The following is an 18,155-nucleotide window of genomic DNA, read 5'->3' as shown; positions in this document are numbered from 1 at the left end:
CTGAAATACAATTAAGAAAAAGTATATTAATAGTGCTCTGGTCCATGGGGTCATGAAATGTCGGACACGACTAAACAACTAAACAACAACAATATTAATAGTGAAATACAATTAAGAAGAAGTATATTTGGGGGGGGCTAGAGAGTGGGCCCCTAAACTATAGCTTGTTTAGCTTATATGTAAATCCGACATTGGATAGAGCTCTTGTAGCACCCATAATTACTGAAGATGCAATAGTTTGGGGTGGGATTAATTCACATCAATTGATGGCTTGTGTGTCTGATTGAACCAAGGCTCTGTACACAATACCATTTATTCCAGTTCCAGTGTGCTATTCTGCTCCCCCGATAATCTTTCACCATTTCTGAGTCTTTATGGTTTTTCTGACCATTCTTCACTTCTCGTGGTATTATTCATGTTTCTGGTTTGGTTGTGAGCTGCTTTCAGTTGCCTTGGGCAAGAAGAAGAAGAAACAGCTAAGAGATTTAATAAACAAAACAAATAATGAATTTAATTAATGGCTGACAGGTCACCTACTGGTGGATCATCCCTGCTCTATATATAGACAGGAGATGCAGCTGCGAGAAGATTGCTGTTCCACTCATGTCCTGCCTCTGGGCTTCCCATAGGCATGTGGTTAGCCACTGTGAGAACAGGATGCTGGAGTCGCTGGGGCTTTGGTATGATCCAGGAGGATTATTCCTATGAAGTTGAACCTTGTTCTCATTCACTCTCTCACACACCTGTCTAGGAGAACTGCTTTGCCCTCCGGTTCCTTTTTGCAGAAGTGCCGCCTCCTTCCGTGATTCAGCAAGGAATTAACAGCCCAGTCGAGTCCCAGCAGGGATGGTGATGAACTCTGACAGGTGACATCTGGAGCCAATAAAAAATGCAGCCTTTTATTCCGTTAAGTATTCACACCCTCCCTTCTCCCCCTTGCAGTTGTTTATCCGAACATGACAGAACAATCATCAGAGAGAAAGAGAGGGGGAGGGAGAGAAAATAAAACAAAGGCATTTAAAGTTTCCTTGTGTAAGTCCCCCTGGTAAAGCACCACATTCGTGGCTGACTTCAAAGGTGTAGTAGGGGAGGGGTAGAAGTCATTAGCAGCGCATGATGCCGCTTGGTGAAAGCGCAGCAAAGGGAAGGGAGCTCTGATTAATGTACTCCTTCTTGAAGGGTTATGGAAAGCAGATCTGGGAGACAGCTGGAAGATGGGCAGGGATGTAAGAGGGCTTAAATCTATGGCATGTGCACCCTAGAGCAAATCCCAAGTAGGGCTGGGCGATATCTGGTTTTAAGCTTTGTGGCATATCACCAGCTAAACATTGTGATATACTGATATATCACAGTGTCTGAAACAGCAATGGAGCTATGTAGCATTGGCTGTCTTTACAGTTTTTCCCACATTGTGAAGTTCCCACATTGTGGGAATGTGAATTTTGCATAGCGTGCATGCGTGTGCGCGCACACACACATGCACACACGCATACACACATCATGATTCACAATAAATTGCCAGGTCAAAAATCCTGAAACCAATATCATGATATGGACATGAAACCAGTTTTGGATGATATATCACCCACCCCTAACGCACACCATGATTCATGATATAGTGCCAGGTCAAAAACTATGAAACTGAAATTGGAAAAGTGAATTAGTACCAACAAAATAGGAATGGCAGGATAAATTATTTGAATATCTTGAACTGGCAAAAATGATGGAGAAAATCAGGAGACAGCCTAATGAAAAGTTCCAAAAGGAATGGGAAATTTATAGAGATTACTTTTTTAAAAAACAGTGCCCCCAAATCAAAACTTGGATTTGCTTTAATTTTTGCAAAACATAACATGGAGTAAAAGTATAGTATATGGAAAACAGCAGAAATGATGAAATGATAAAAGAAGCAGTTTAACAAATAGACAAAACAGGCCCACTTTGGGGAAGACTGACATCTGTCAGAGAATTAAAAAAAATGGGAATAAAGAATATGGTGTCATAAGTCCATGTATAAGAATTTATGGATTTATGGTTGTATGTATGTTTCTTGTTTTGTTGTTGTTGTTGTCATTTTATTATTTTGGTTACTTTATTGTATGTGTCTGTTTATCAAGTAAGAAAACTAACAAAAAGCATGGGGGGAAACTATGAAACTGATATCACAATATGGACTTCAAACTGGTTTTGGATGATATATCAATATATCGTCCAGCTCTAATCCCAAGGTCAGATTCACATAGGATGTCCACCAGTGTTCATCCCTCTGGCTTCTGATGTTTTCCATGGCAAATGCTGGACCAGTTTCTGCCTACAGCCTGCACAGCAGATGGATGTCATTGCAGTCAGTACAGCGGATACTGTCTTGCACGATGGTAGGAGTTGTACAGGATTCTTCTCTGCTAGGTTGTTCCCTGTAAGCGCCTCCGAGAGCAGACTATCAGCATTCTAAATAATAAATGCTATTAAGCTGCTCTAGAGTGGCATCTACTTGCTTCTCCAAAGTCTCAAGCAGAGAATTTCATGCCCTGCCACTTGACATTCAGTTATCTGGCAAAGCTAGGGATATTTTGTTTATGCTGCTGTGTTTTCTCCATTTCTGCAACCAGGGAGATGTTACAGGAGTGCAATGCTTAAACAGGTTTGGATTCCCTGGGAATACCAGAGGCATTATGTAATACTTGCAGTTCTTTACAACTATAGAGGTTGAGCATAATTGTGGAGATACAAAATTTAAGTACGCCATTCAACTGCCAAAGCCAACGGCTGCTTCCTCTTCAGATCACCAGGAAGTTTATTAGCATGTTAAGATGCTTTCAGAGCCCAAACATCTCTCTCTCTTTCCATACCTTTCATAAGCTCTATCTCAACCTGCAGTTTGCCCTTTCTTTCCTTTGTAGATATCCAAGGTACATCCATCTTAGCTGGGGGTAGAGGAGAAAGATAATGTCTTTTATCAAAATGGTTTTCACCTTCCAAAGGTGTTCCTGACCTATCAGCTGGTCATTGTTGGCCATTAGTTGTATCCCTATTAGGGCAATGCTTCTATTCAACCAAGAAAAATGGCACAAAATAGTGTGCATGCTTTCAAACTCTCCAGGACTCTTAATCAGGCTGCATTATAAAGACAACAAAGAGTGGGAAGGAAGAAATGGCTAGGGAAGAAAGAAAAAAAATGGATGGTAATGAAGCTGTGTGTTGTCATCTAGTAAGAGTCTTAAGTAAGTGTGGGTGTTCCCGGTGTTCATGTGAGGCTCTGTTGGGTACTCTGTAGGTTTCAGTTGCACCAAGGAGAAGCACCCAGGCGTTGATACCTCATTTCTGGAAAGACACACAAAACAAAACAAAAACAAAAACAAAAACAACCTCCAGCTATCACGTCTTCATTCTTAGTTGAAACACACAGATTCCTTGGTAGTTGAAAAGCAGAGATTAATTTTAGATGGTGTGCTTTTAGAAGCCCAACAGGGTGTGTTCTTCCTGTGGGAAGTTGTAGTCAAACATAACTATGCATGTGCTAGTTAGTGCACGAAGGGGTTAAGACCACAGAGTTCTGTTCCTAGACTCAGCTGCATCACACCCTCTCCTTCGTGAGGGAGGAAGTGAAACAAGGACGGACGTGTCTGAACATGCTGCAGTTTCAGATAACATGTTTGAAACTATATTTTGCACCCTGGGTTCTCTCTGCTGCTGCATGGAACAATACATGAATCAGATCTGTAAAGCTTTTAAGCTTAAGAGTATGTGGTCTGTTCCTTGCTAGAGGGGTAGAGAGAAGGGGCAAGTGTTTTAAGGCAGACTAAATGGGATAGGCAAAAGGCTTTAACAACCTACATACCATGCTATATTGCTGCTTAACTCCGAGAGTGTGCACTATTTTGTGACACTTTTTTGGTTGGCCCCATAAAAATAACACAGATTTTGGGTTGTGTTTTTTTTTCTTATTGGTCAGCACTGCTACCTTTAACTTTTTGTACAACGTGGCATTCCCCTGTACTTCTCTAGCAAGGGAGATGCTTGTTAATTTTGCCGGGGTCCTTAATGTTGTATCCAACTTTACCTCTTGCTCTTTAATCTTCTTTTGTCCAACTCTTAATCCTAAAACATTATTCAGTACATTTATCAATAGATCTAAATCCTACCCTTCAAAATTTCAGGATAGCTTTCACAACTTCCTAACATCCTAAGTTGAACCTTGGACCTTTTTGGACAAACAAATTGCATACTCTGGCCCTCTTAAGGTCTTCTAAGGTACATATTCCTCTTCCCAGTAAGCCACAGTCCTGCAGGATTTGAGTTCAACCTAGCAAGAATGTGAGTCCTAAAGCAGTGAGTCACACCACTGAATAATTAAAAATCTCTCTCAAGGCCTGCCACGCATTTCTCTGTCCCGCCAGCTGAGCTTTCAAAGGCAGAAGTTCCATGTTAACTGTGCTCTCTGGTCCCTGGATGAGAGTCCACTCCTAGTTATCCTACTGATGTGTCACCAACCCACCTACCAATGGATCAGCTTCTAGCTGCAGTGAAATTCACAACCTTGCCCAAGCTACGAGAATAATAAATTATTCCAGAACTGTGCTTGTCCATAAATATTAAATGTTTTTCAAACTGCAAGTTCTGACCTCTCTGAGAGCAGATGCCATAATGATGGCACTCTTTGCAACGTTATCTGTATTGCTCAAAATACAGGGGATGTGAAAATACCAACTCGGGTTGACCTTGCATGATTTATGAAAGAAGTTTCCACTTGCGTTCAGTCAGGCAAGCCCATCCAGGATTAATAATGTACCTGGAGAATTTCCGTGTCTTTTCCATGATAAAATATATGCTGGGGTTTTGAAAGGAGGGGTGGAAGTGGTCTTGGGATAGGAGGGGTTTATGGATCATGGGCAGGAATGTGTACATGGACTCACGTGTGCATGGCCAGCACTCAACGCGGGTGGCGCTGTGGTCTAAACCACTGAGCCTCTTGGGCTTGCTGATCAGAAGGTTGGTGGCTCGAATCCCCATGACAGGGTGAGCTCCTGTTGCTCTGTCCCAGCTCCTGCCAACCTAGCAGTTAAAAAGCACACCAGTGCAAGTAGATAAATAGGTACCACTGCAGTAGGAAGGTAAACAGTGTTTCCATGCACTCTGGCTTCCATCACGCTGTTCTATTACACCAGAAGTGGTTTAGTCATGCTGGCCACATGACCCGGAAAGCTGTCTGTGGACAAATGCCGGCTCCTTCAGCCTGAAAGCAAGATGAGCCTTGCAACCCCATAGTCACCTTTGACTGGACTTAACCATCCAGGGGTCCTTTACCTTTTTAACCTTATGTTCATATACACACTGCTGAGAAGTTTAGGATATTTTGCCGGAGTGATGACGTGCTTGTTATGTATATGCGTTGACTAAGAGATCTTATGCCCACAAGAAGCTCTCACAGAGGACTAAAAAAATAGCTTGCTTTATTATATGAAATAGGAGTGACAATATATATATAAATGCTGTTTCAGACCACAAAGTTACAATCTATACAGGTAGCAAATTCTACGAAGTATACACACCTTGATTAAAGAGTAAAAGGTTCCCTAACTATTTTAAGAGGCTGACAGAAGTGTGGGCGTGACAATTTTGCTATAAGCCTGCCCTAGAAGTAGAGAAGGGATATACAAGTACACCTGTTCTTAAAGCAAAGCAGAAGTGTGTTGAGCCCTGGGGAGCTCTGGGTAAGTGCTGTCCTACTGAAGCTAGCTAACTACTAGAAAGTCTGGTGTTGAAATAATATCCTTAGCTAATTCCTAGCAATTCCTGTCTCTCTCTCCCCCCCCCTCCGAGTTCCAATGTGGTCCCCTAACCCTAAAACCACCTTTGCATAGGGGTGTCGAAGAACCAGCAGCACTGACTGCTTGGTGAGAAATAATAAGGAAAAGTGAGCATTTTAGCTATTCCCGATCTTCTAATTGTTCTCCCGTTACCATTTTTAAACAGAGGAAAACCATCGCCTATATGTTCACAGTAGGAACACATTTATTAAGCAACAAAACCCACAAAGACAATCGATTCTCACATTATAACACATTATGATGCTACCTCATGTTATGTCTTGAAGGTCATGTTGGCGATTTAATTTAGGCTGCCTCCCCCCCTCCCACCCCCACTTTACATTGAAAGCTGACACTGGTCCAACTGGGGCAGCAATTCCAGTCTGCTGCTATAATTAAGAAAGTTTAAGGCCAGGAAGGCCTCCTGAGATCAACAAGCTCCCTGAATTCTAATTAACTAAACTTTTGATACTTTGGTTACTGAAGCATATCTGTCAAAGGGTATCTGTTCCTAATCTAAAGGCAGAAACTCAAGGTAAACCCACCCTCTTTCTCTCCTTTGGCAAGTCTCTTCCAATAGTTAATCATCTTCTCATTTTTAAGAGAGAGAGAGAGAGAAGAATGTGCCTTCTTTCTAATTTGAATCCTTTCCACTTTAAATTCCAGACATTTGTTCCAATTATGCTTTTCACTGCTAGAATAAAGAGCCCTTTAGTGCCCAATACTTTCTCCCCATGGAGGTGCTACTTTACAAACCTTAATCAAGCCACTTCTTACCCTCCTTTTCAATAAGTTAATTAAGGCTTGCTTTTCAGCCTTCAAATCAGACTCTCTGTATGGCCCAAAATCCTATTAAAATTGTGGAGCAGCCCCTTCCTGCAACATATTCAGACCTTGTGCTGTAGTTTAAGCTTGCCAGTTAGTGACTTCACTGGACGGGCCCTGTCCAAAACAGGTGGGATGCTGTAAATATACACACACGTATGTGATGATTGAGGTAAGTGAATGACAGCAGGGTGGTGGAAGGGGGGAGGGCAAGATTAGCTTACGGGGTAACTAGACTTCCTAATAACTTTCCTGGTTTATTAAGACCTTCACTGGAGGCCTTACTTCCGCTTCAAGGGAGATCCATTTGATGGACACACAAACCAGCTCTTTTTCCATAAAAAGGTAAAAAAGGTAAAGGACCCGTGGACAGTTAAGTCCAGTCAAAGGCGACTATGGGGTTGCAGTGCTCATCTTGCTTTCAGGGCAAGGGAGCCGGCGTTTGTCCACAGACAGCTTTCCGGGTCATGTGGCCAGCACGCCTAAACTGCTTCTGGTGCAATGGAACACCATGACAGAAACCAGGGTGCACGGAAACACCGTTTACCTTTCTGCCACAGCAGTACCTTTTTATCTACTTGCACTTGCGTGCTTTCGAACTGCTAGGTTGGCAGGAGCTAGGACAGAGCAACGGGAGCTCACCCCATCATGGGGATTCGAACCGCCAACCTTCCGATTGGCAAGCCCAAAAGGCTCAGTGGTTTAGACCACAGCACCATCTGTGTCTTTTTCCATAACAGCACCTAGGCTGTAGAAATTGGATTTTAGAGATCCACATAGTCCTTCCTTGGCCTACTTTGTAATTAGCAGAAACAGAGCAGATGAGTAGATTGTGCAGGAAATGAGCAGATTTCTTTAATTTGCATAGTATATTAAGGGCATAGGATCCATTTCTTCTCCTCCTTCTTTTAGTGTGTGGTCTTAATTACCTTGATACGAAATTTTAATTCCTAAGATTTCAGCAGGACTCCCATGTACATGTTAAAATGCAAGTTGGCAACTATTGCCAGTTTGCATTTACCACATTAACATCACATGTCACAAATGCTTTGCTGCAGACACACTCCCAATTTACAACACATTCTGCACTCACTGGAAAACTCCAACTGTCTCTTCTTCCTGGAGATCATTCCATCCTTTCTCTCATTACAAGGTGTTTTCTGCTTCCTTAAAAAGATAATTATTTGCATGATTTGACTTTTGCACACAGATTTGACTCTTTCTGGCAAACCTGCCACTTAGCCATTCCATTTCAAGGTTCTCCCCTTTGCAAGGAATTGCCTTCTCCAGCTGAGGACAAGAGAATCTGTAGCTAGAAGTCAAGAACAGGTCTTTTCCTTGCTTAAAGAGTATCATCTGACTCTGCCTTGCCTTGCCTTGCCTTGCCTTGCCTTGCCTTGCCTTGCCTTGCCTTGCCTTGCCTTGCCTTGCCTTGCCTTGCCTTGCCATCAGTGCAAGGTGGCTCTGTCAGGTAATGCGACTGATATCCCGACACACCTTTCCTTTGACGGGAGCTCAAAAGTGAAGTGTCAGCTGCATCCTCACTTGCCATCCTTCAGGTCACGAGTTCAAGGCTCGCTGTAGGTTCAAGCTCTGCCATGAGCCCAACAGATTTTGAGGCTGCAATTGTGAAATGCCAGTGTCCTCGTTCTTTTTTAAAAAAATGATTTGTAGAGAAAATCCTGAGCCTGTACATCTCTAATAAGGAAAGCCTTCTAACGAGAGACTTGTAAAGTTTAAGTACTGGAGAGACGCAGTGTCGCAGACACAGCCAAAGACGCAATTAAAACAGCAGAAACCCCAAGAAAAACAGATCCTTAAAGAGATCTGAAGACGTTGCCAGGGACGCAAGTATCCTGCAAAGCAACCATTTGCGTAAAACCCTTTTCCGACTGACCTGACCAATTTACTTCTAAAGCAACAGCAGATGGCACTGGGCAGATGGCTTGGTTATTCCGAAGCCTCTCCGGAGAAAGAAGGCGGCACTTTGCTATAAGTTTACATTATTTTGACAGCACCCCTGGACTATGGGAGTGAACGGGATCTGAGCAAATGTGATATTTACAAGCGCTTCTGAAAAGGATGGCTAAAGACCTTTCATCCTGCTTTATTTTGTGCTGACAGCTGCGACAGAGCTACGGTGTTACTTATTTATACTGGTAGTCGATGCTACGGCAAAGCTCAGGTCAGGAGGCAGTATATTTATGGAAGGCAACCCCAGCATCATTCTTGCACTTAGCAGCCACCGTGGCCTTTAAAGCATGAGAGCTCTAATATTTATACAAGTTGCTGGGGATCACAAACAGGGAGAGAGATGTTGCACTGAGGTCCTGCTTGCAGATTTCCCACAGGCATCTAGTTGGGCAGGCCCAGCTATAGCTATACAGTGGTGCCCCGCAAGATGAATGCCTTGCAAGACAGAAAACCCGCTAGACGAAAGGGTTTTCCATTTTTGAGCTGCTTCGCAAGACGAATTTCCCTATGGGCTTGCTTCGCAAGACGAAAACGTCTTGCGAGTGTTCCATTTTTTTTGCTTCCCCCCCTTTTTCTAAGCCGCTAAGCCGCTATTAGCCTTTTAGCCGCTAAGCCGCTAAGCCTTTAATAGTCTCTAATCCGCTAAACCGCTAATAGTGCTAATCCGCTAAGCCGCTAATAGGGTTGCTTCGCAAGACGAAAAAACCGCTAGACGAAGAGACTCGCGGAACGGATTATTTTCATCTTGCGAGGCACCACTGTACTGACCCTTCCAATGCCGTTAACCCCATTGGAGGTGATGAGAGGGCAGGAAGGAGCTGTGTGGTTAGCCTTGGCGATACAGTGCCAAGCCTTTAAATGTTGCAACACAGCTGTGGAATGGAAGTGCATTACTCTAGTAACATGTAAAGGGTGTCCTGCTCCAACTAGTAACTGATTAAATCAGACCTGTGTAACTTCAGACTCAGAAGCCCTTATTGTGGCCTCCCTGTCCCCATTTTATTCGGGGCAGCCTCCCTGCTCTAGGCAAGTTTTGTAAAACTCCTGGTGGGCTCCCATTTATGGATAGGAGGCTTGGTGGACCACCTGTTGAACAGGCTTAATTCTGTCCCACTAAAAGAAGTAGGCCTGATGTTAGCAGGTGGATCATCAGGCAGATGTGAAGAAGAAGAAGAAGAAGAAGAAGAAGAAGAAGAAGAGGAGGAGGAGGAGGAGGAGGAGGAGGAGGAGGAGGAGGAGGAGGAGGAGGAGGAGAAGGAGTTTGGATTTGATATCCCGCTTTATCACTCCCCTTCAGGAGTCTCAAAGTGGCTAACATTCTCCTTTTCCCTTCCTCCCCCACAACAAACACTCTGTGAGGTGAGTGGGGCTGAGAGACTTCAAAGAAGTGTGACTGGCCCAAGGTCACCCAGCAGCTGCATGTGGAGGAGCGGGGAATCGAACCTGGTTCACCAGATTATGAGTCTACTGCTCTTAACTGGCTCTCCAGTATGTCAAGGGGCTCATCTCCTCTAACTCCTTTTCTTCCACTCCAGTCAGCTGAAGGTTTACTTGGGGGGAAATCCTGCTGAATGCAAAGGAGCTTACTCCAATGTACGAAGAGGGTTTCAGTCTTTGAGCAATGTCCCTGGCTTCTGAATTTCACCAAGCATGAGCCATACACTTTTACGCATATTGCCTTGGGGTCTACAATTTCCCAGGGTGACACTGCCAGGAAACTCTTTGGATGCATAAAGGGAATGTGTCTCTAGCAGGAGCATGGAAGTATTTTGGGATGCTTCTTCAAGGTTCTGGTGAAACCACATCTGGAATATTGTATTTTGGTTACAGTCATTATTACCTTTCTTTAAGATTGATTCAAAGTGTGCTCATCTTTCTGGACTTTTCCCAGCTACGTTCTGGCTTTGTATGTTGTGCCTGTGTCTCTTCCAGGTTGTTTTTTTCTGTTTCTCATTTTGACATGTGGGTTCAGTGGTGGTAGTGTTGATGATTTTAGATTTCTTGGAGACCCATTCCTAGGACATGTTACAACAATTTTAAAATGCAGTGTTAAATTTAGTTAGATGGGATTGTAAGCCTGTGGACAAGGTATATTGATTTTAAGAAACTGTATAGGGTGGGGTGGGGACATGGGTGGCGCTGTGGGTTAAACCACAGAGCCTAGGACCGACCGATCAGAAGGTCGGTGGTTCGAATCCCCGCAACAGGGTGAGCTCCCGTTGCTTGGTCCCTGCTCCTGCCAACCTAGCAGTTCAAAAGCACATCAATGTACAAGTAGATAAATAGGTACCGCTCCGGTGGGAAGGTAAACGGCATTTCCGTGCGCTGCTCTGGTTCGCCAGAAGCGGCTTAGTCATGCTGGCCACATGACCCGGAAGCTGTACACCGGCTCCCGTGGCCAATAAAGCGAGATGAGCGCCGCAACCCCAGAGTCGGCCACGACTGGACCTAACGGTCAGGGGTCCCTTTACCTTTATAGGGTGGGGTGGGGGGTTGTATTGCTATAACTGCTAACAACAACCAGAAAATGAATCTAAACTGAAATGACTACTTTGCCCCTGAGAGCAAAATTCACTGCACAGTGCAGACATGGAACATCCTTCCCAGCTGACTGCCACAAGAGATATTTTCCACAATACAACACTTAGCTGCTTTCGTTTTCTTGAAAAGAGGTTCAGAGATCAGAGCAGGGCAACACAGTGAAAAGGGAAAGATGGTTAGCTTTAAAAAGACCGCCTGCATGTACAAGCACCAACAGCTCTAAATCTGAAACAAATTTAGGTGGGAAGTCAAAATGAGGTTTCTGGCTATGAGGATCTGGAACAATTTGAAAGGAACCGCTGTAGGAGCAATGGACCTAGTAGGTGCAATCCTGCCTGTTGCTTCTTGGTCATGCTAGAGTGCAATGAAATGTTGGGAACTGGCTAAGCATTGCACGTGCTGCTTTGCTGGTATAGCAGCTATTAGGGTTGACCTTATCCTGACACAGGGAATAGGATAACACAGATGATCCCTCTAATAGCAATTTTAACGGCTCTGTCCATGATGAGCTGCCACTAACATTGGGCATCAGGATTATTTACAGCTCAATGTTAATGAAGTTTACATCCCATTGATTTCAAGTAAGTGTGTGGAGGACTGCTTCCTTTGGTAGCTTCCATCAGTCTTATCTCTGCCCAACAATATGCATTAATCCCTTGCACCCACATGCTCTCAGCTTTCTGCTGAGATATTATCCTTGTGTTGGAATACAGGCTTGTTTTACTCACCAGACCAATCTGATATCCTTTTTATTTTATTTTTTTAAAAAAGCATGGTGGGGTGTTTTATTTTTGCCCCATAGGCCAGGGTAACACAGGGCATATCCTCTTAGAATTTCATCACACAAATTTGATCTAGCTTGTGCCACTGGGAAATCACATCTTAAATGGAAAAGGCAAGCATAAATACAAGTATTTTGAGATTAGCAAGGAGCTGGTGGTGAACTTAAAGGTGAACTTTCAAGTTGAAACTAAATAAATAATGGTGTTCCTCACGGATAAACGTTGCAATATATTTAATTCAATATTTTTATTAGCAGTCTAAGCAAACTGATGGGGGAAAGGCAAGGATAAAAAAAATTGTGCATGACAGCACTGCAGGTAAAGGAAGGGATTAGGGGTTTATCCAGGATGAATGGAATAGTTCATGTTCCAAAATAGAAGTGGCATATAGCGTAATAGCTCAACACATATTGCCAGACACACTCAGAAGCCAAAAATAGATAACTTTAAGACTATGTGGCTCATTCATACACATAGAGGGATGCTTCCAACTTTCAGCATTTGAATAGATGGGACTTCTTTTTGGATGGGGCTAATAAATATACAGTTGTAACTTGGATCCCAAACGCCTTGCAAGTCAAACGTTTTGGCTCCCAAATGCCACAAACCTGGAAGTGAGTGTTCCGGTTTGTGAACATTCTTTGGAACCCAAACGTCCAATTCGGCTTACACGGCTTCCAATTGGCTGCAGGAGCTTCCACACCTTGGTTTCCCAATGTTTTGGAAGTCAAACGGACTTCTAGAATGGATTCCGTTCGACTTCCAAGGTACCACTGTATTGGCTAAGCTTATCAGCTGTTTTGTCCTTATTGAGTATTGGCTGGGAAGCTTGTGGCCCCCATTTTCTAAGGCAGCAAGACTGTTGGTGCCTGTAAAGCCAGGTGTTGAATATTCTCCATGCCCTGTAGACATGTAAACAGGATCAGTGCTGCCAAGAACATACAGTGGTACCTCGGGTTACATACACTTCAGGTTACAGACTCCGCTAACCCAGAAATATTGCTTCAGGTTAAGAACTTTGCTTCAGGATGAGAACAGAAATCGTGCTCCGGCGGCACGGCAGCAGCAGGAGGCTCCATTAGCTAAAGTGGTGCTTCAGGTTAAGAACAGTTTCAGGTTAAGTACGGACCTCCAGAACGAATCAAGTACTTAACCCGAGGTACCACTGCATTAGGAAACAATGGTGGCTGACGAATCAGGAGGTGGCTATGAGAACAGCAGTTGGTTCTTAAGCTGGGAACTGCACCAGTAAGTTAAATGGAGTACAGGGAGAAAAGCATATATAGCATTTTGGTGAATGCAAGAATCTGCATTATACTCATACAGCCCGCTGTTCCTTCCATCTCAATATTATCCACACTGCCTGGCGGTGACTCTTCCAAGATTTCAGACTTAGGTCTTTTCTAGTCGTACTTGGCCAGGAATTTTGGACCTTTGGCATGTGTCAGGGAACTGACATCGGAGCGAGAGGCGAAGGGGAGGCTCCCAGATGATGCTGGCGAAGGACCCAGCAGCAGGGGGAGAAACAGCTCAGTAGAGGGGGAAGCCAATCAGCGCAACACCGGGGATAAAGGGAGGCAGACGGGGGAAGTGGAGAGAGGGCTCCAGGACTCTTCACTGGACATCAGTGAGGAGAGCCCAGGTCCTCCGCTACCCACGCCTTCCCTGCGCAGAAGACTCCCGCGCAGTGAGAGGAGGAGGAGACTGGGTGTCAAACAACTTTTATGTTGGAAGAGGTTCAAAAAAGGCCCACTAACGGATTCTGCCAGTGACTGAGGCAGCCACCATGAAAAGGGGCTGTGCAGTCAGAAAGTTTTAACAAGGCAAATTAACCAAGAAAAGGCACCAGTTTACACACGAGTAACTCATACCCATTACAGCATGCAAAGCATGTGATCTACTACAGAGCCAAGGCTAGAGAGCTCATATAACACAGTGGCTAGAGATACACGGGGAAAATGATAACACCAGACTGGAATAATGATGGGTGCGTGTGGAGAGATTGTATGGCAGTAATTCATGGATGCTCCATCATTCTCACCAGGAAACCAATCCACCTGGGAGCTGGATGTGAGGCTTTGTACTTGGTGCTTGGGTTGAAGAAACAGGATGGGACTCTTGTCGGCGTGCCATCCAAAACAATTTCCAAACAATCTCCCAGAATAAGTGTTGGAACGTATAAGCCACGCTGGGCTTCTGAACCAACTTGGAAAATGCCAGGCAGCTACGTTCTCCCCCACAAGCGACCCTCGGGATGATTCATCACTCTTCTGTCCTGATGTGCTTCTGCGGCATATATCTGAATATATATGCACACAATATGAAAGTAGAGTCCAAGCAGAAGCTAGACATTTGAGGTGTGGAATCTAAGCTACTTTATTATATACAAGTGTTACAGAACAAAGGAACATGGCTCCTCTCTCCTTCTTCTCTGAGAGAGAGCGGCCTAAAAGCAATAGTACAGCATAACGGAACGGTGTAACTGAACTTCCGTTCTCATGACTCCAACAGCATGGAATGTCAACACAAACATGTGATAAAAATAACCAAACATCCAGCAACGGGGGAATGAAATCCCAACACAAAGATGACGGAGGCAGTTTCTGGTGTGGTGTTGGAGAACCCCAGGACTTTAGCTTTGAAAAACGTTGATGCCCATGGCAGTTCCACTTTGTTCAGGCCCGTTCAGAACGTCATGTCATGGCAGCCTCTCCACATCATGCACCCAGTGGGCATACATCATATCCTTGATATGGATTGGTTGTGTTGTTGTATGTCTGGTGAGTTCTGTATTTGTGGGGAGTGTGCTTTTAGCCTGTGTGCACATAGACACACACACACAACTTGCCTGTACCCACTCCGGGCATGCAGCCCTCAGGGAGGTAGCTGACCACCATTATAGTCCTGAGCTTGAAAAAGATTAGCATCCCCTCCTCTCTTGAGAACGATCTATAGGATGTTCTACATTTCAACTTCCCTTCACATATAATGAACAGTTATGCCAACAAAGACAATATCTTAATGCCAACGGGCATAATGAATAATTTTCCATCCAGTTTTGCTGGCCTGGAAAGTATTTTCTGGGAGGAGAAGAGGTTTAATGGCGAACACCTGCATCTTCCTTTGGTGCAGATGTGGAACTTGTAGCTTTAAACTCTTGGCTATGCACAAGGACATTAGTAAGGAAACAAACTCTATGATTCTATGATTCTATCTCCTGGCACTGAAATGTGATTCTCCACCCCCATGTGCTATTCTTTTTGTAGTAAAGCTCTCTAAGTCAAAACAAATTGTGCCATCTACTGGAGAAACGACAGTGGTTACACATATCACTTTAGCTCTGTGCATCAAGCCCTATCTTGAGCATACGCGGCAAGTTTGCCATAAGGATCAGATTAAATATTTCCATCGCAACAGAACCCTAAGAATGGGTAAGAGGGAGAACACACAAATATCCTACAAAGCAGATGTGGCAGCCGCTGAGTAGCTAAGGTCAGAAGGATAATTTTTATCAGCATCCCATGAATATCGGTCAAACCTGCCCCTCTGCCAAGACAGTAGCCATTCTATTCTTTCTTATTATCACTTATGCTCCAACATGCCAGAGGTTACAGTAGGGACACTGGTGTGCTTATAACACCCATGGACTATCACATGGACTATCACTGACCAAGTGTGCTCACCCCATTGTCATTGCACGTTGCTGACAGCGATTCTTTAGCCCCTGTGTGCAGCATTCATTTAACCTAGCCTATTTATTTAATTGCTATTCCAACCTTACTCTCAAAAGAGCCTAATGTAGCAAGAGACCATGCAGATATTTCTCTGGAGACCCAGAAGTCTGAAGAAATCTGAGGTATACGAGATGCGTGCTGTTGATATCTAAAAATGCACCCTCAAAAATAGAGACAGCGATTTACCCTGAACACTAGAAAACAGGAAACTGCATGGTAAATAAGGACTGGAGTTATTACAAACTGAAATTAGTTCTTTTTAAAAAGTGTTTTTCACAGATGCCACAAACCAGTCTGTGCTGATACTCTCTTTAAATTGGCTGGATGCTGTCCGGCTCCTTCAAGTACCTTTTCAGGGGAAGGAAGCCTTTGATAGTGATCTGTAATGTTAACGAACAGAATGCCCGGTGGCTTCATGGATTTCTAAGAGAGCCTCTTCTCCATTTCCTACAGCCTCGTCAGGTGGTTGGGCAGACTGGAAAGAGGCTGGCAGTGTGCAGACATCACTAAGATAATTGGCAAAACATTTTGAACCCTGCTCTCCCCCCCCCCTTTTTTTTTAAGCAGCAGGAACAGGTTTCTGTGCTATGAACTCCGCTCAATTGGCCTTGATCATTGCTGCTCCTGGCTATTGCTTGCAATCTGAGCTTACCCCGGCTTGAGTAACCCTACTCCCTGCCACTTTTGTTTTGAGATATCCTACCTCTCAATCTTTTGAATTATGGTGCTGGAAGAGACTCTTGAGAGTCCCATGGACTGCAAGAAGATCAAACCTATCCACTCTTAAGGAAATCAGCTCTGAGTGTGTGCTCACTGGAAGGACCGATCCTGAAACTGAGGCTCCAGTACTTTGGCCACCTCATGAGAAGAGAAGACTCCCTGGAAAAGACCCTGATGTTGGGAAAGAAGAAGGGGACGCCAGAGGACGAGATGGTTGGACAGTGTTCTCGAATCTACCAGCATGAGTTTGACCAAACTGCAGGAGGCAGTGGAAGACAGGAGTGCCTGGCGTGCTCTGGTCCATGGGGTCACAAAGAGTCGGACACGACTAAACGACTAAACAACAACACCCTCTCGATCGGTCAGAGGGCTTCTTTCCAGCATTAGGTCTTTTCACTGGATTCTAGCTGCAAGCTAAACTTTCATCTCAGCTCTCTCTCTCTCTCTCTCTCTCTCTCTCCCCAAGATCCAGCCCCTCCTTTAGAACCCTCCAGGCTTGTTTCAGTTGAGTGTGCTCTGGATTGTCATATCCTTGTGTCAATAAGTAGAAGTCCTTGTGGAAAATATTTAGGCTTTTGTGGGTTGGAGACTGCCGTTCTTGGCTCCGTCCATTTTTCTGCAGAATGTGCCATTTCATGTAAGCTCAGAATCAAAAATGTGCAAGCAGGACACAGTCCTTAAAGCCATGTCCACATATGACACGGCAAGGCAGAGATTAGGATATTGCTTGTTGTCTTTTCTGAGTCTTTAGGGAGGCAGGGCATATATATATATATATATATATATATATATATATATATATATATATATATATATATATATATATATTTGCTTTCGTAGATTTTCACGGGTATAGGAATGCAGGTTTTGGTGTCTTCGGGTGTCTTCCCGTGTAAGAGTCGGGGTGTCTGTGCGACGTTTCGACGAGGTCTCACTCGTCATCTTCAGGCTGGTGCTTTCGGCTTCTTGTTACTGGAACAGAGCAGAGTCTGGTGTTTGAGTTCCTATAAATACTGTTGAGGGGTGTGGTGTATAGCCTCCAACGTTCTGGGTAGAGAGGAAGTTCCTAGATTAGTGTGCCTTTTCTTCTTTTGTTCCTTAATTACTTGAGGGATATCTTGGGTGATTTCATGAGTGATATTCTGAATATCACTGGGTGGGTCATTAAGTGTAGATTAGTTGCTAAAGCTCTCGTGTCTTGACCTCTTGAGCTTGTGAAGAGTTTTTCTGAGAAGATGGCTGTGCTGCATTTAGTTGTGCTCTGGCTTGGCTTCGTGTATAGGGGCGAGTTATGGTTTTGTGCCTTGTGCCAGCCAGATCTGTGTAGGGATTGCAGGGGGGTGCAGCATCCGGAGGTGCCACTATAGTTTGGTTGCTGGATGGAGTCTGTAATATGTCTGTGGAGAGGGTCTGGGTTTGGGTCTGGTGTGGTTGATTGGTGACGGCGTTCTGTGTGCCTCTGGTTCTGGTGTCGGTTTTTGTGGGGAGGGCTACTTTCCAGATGTCTGGCAGGCGGGACGTGTCGTCACGCTTGTTCATGTTGTGAGGGTGTTTCTCTATCTCGATGGCTTCCATGATTATTCTCTTGTGGTGATGTTCCATGTTAAAGAGCAATTTGGAATCTGCAAAATTAATTTCGTGTCCTGTTTCTTTCATGTGTTGGAAAAGAGAGGAAGTTTTTTCTTCTTTTTTGACGGCATTCTTGTGTTCTGCGATACGTGCATTTATTCGTCTGTTTGTTTGTCCAATGTACGTGGCTGGGCAGACTTTGC

At 44.2% G+C, this 18,155-nt stretch overlaps 1 protein-coding gene across 1 annotated transcript in view; it reads left to right on the top strand.

The window, feature by feature from the left end:
* Positions 1–6,780: 6,780 nt before the first annotated feature.
* The window catches only part of TRABD2A (TraB domain containing 2A), a 125,750-nt gene continuing 114,375 nt past the window's right edge, over positions 6,781–18,155 (top strand). The window contains exon 1 of the mRNA XM_082204962.1: positions 6,781–6,804. Coding sequence (XP_082061088.1) covers positions 6,796–6,804 — 9 coding nt within the window. The 5' untranslated portion in view covers positions 6,781–6,795. The remainder of the gene's footprint in view (positions 6,805–18,155) is intronic.

This window comes from Podarcis vaucheri (genome assembly GCF_965113315.1).
Source record: "Podarcis vaucheri genome assembly, chromosome: 17".
Taxonomy (NCBI): domain Eukaryota; kingdom Metazoa; phylum Chordata; class Lepidosauria; order Squamata; family Lacertidae; genus Podarcis; species Podarcis vaucheri.
This window is presented reverse-complemented; position numbering and strand designations above follow the sequence as displayed.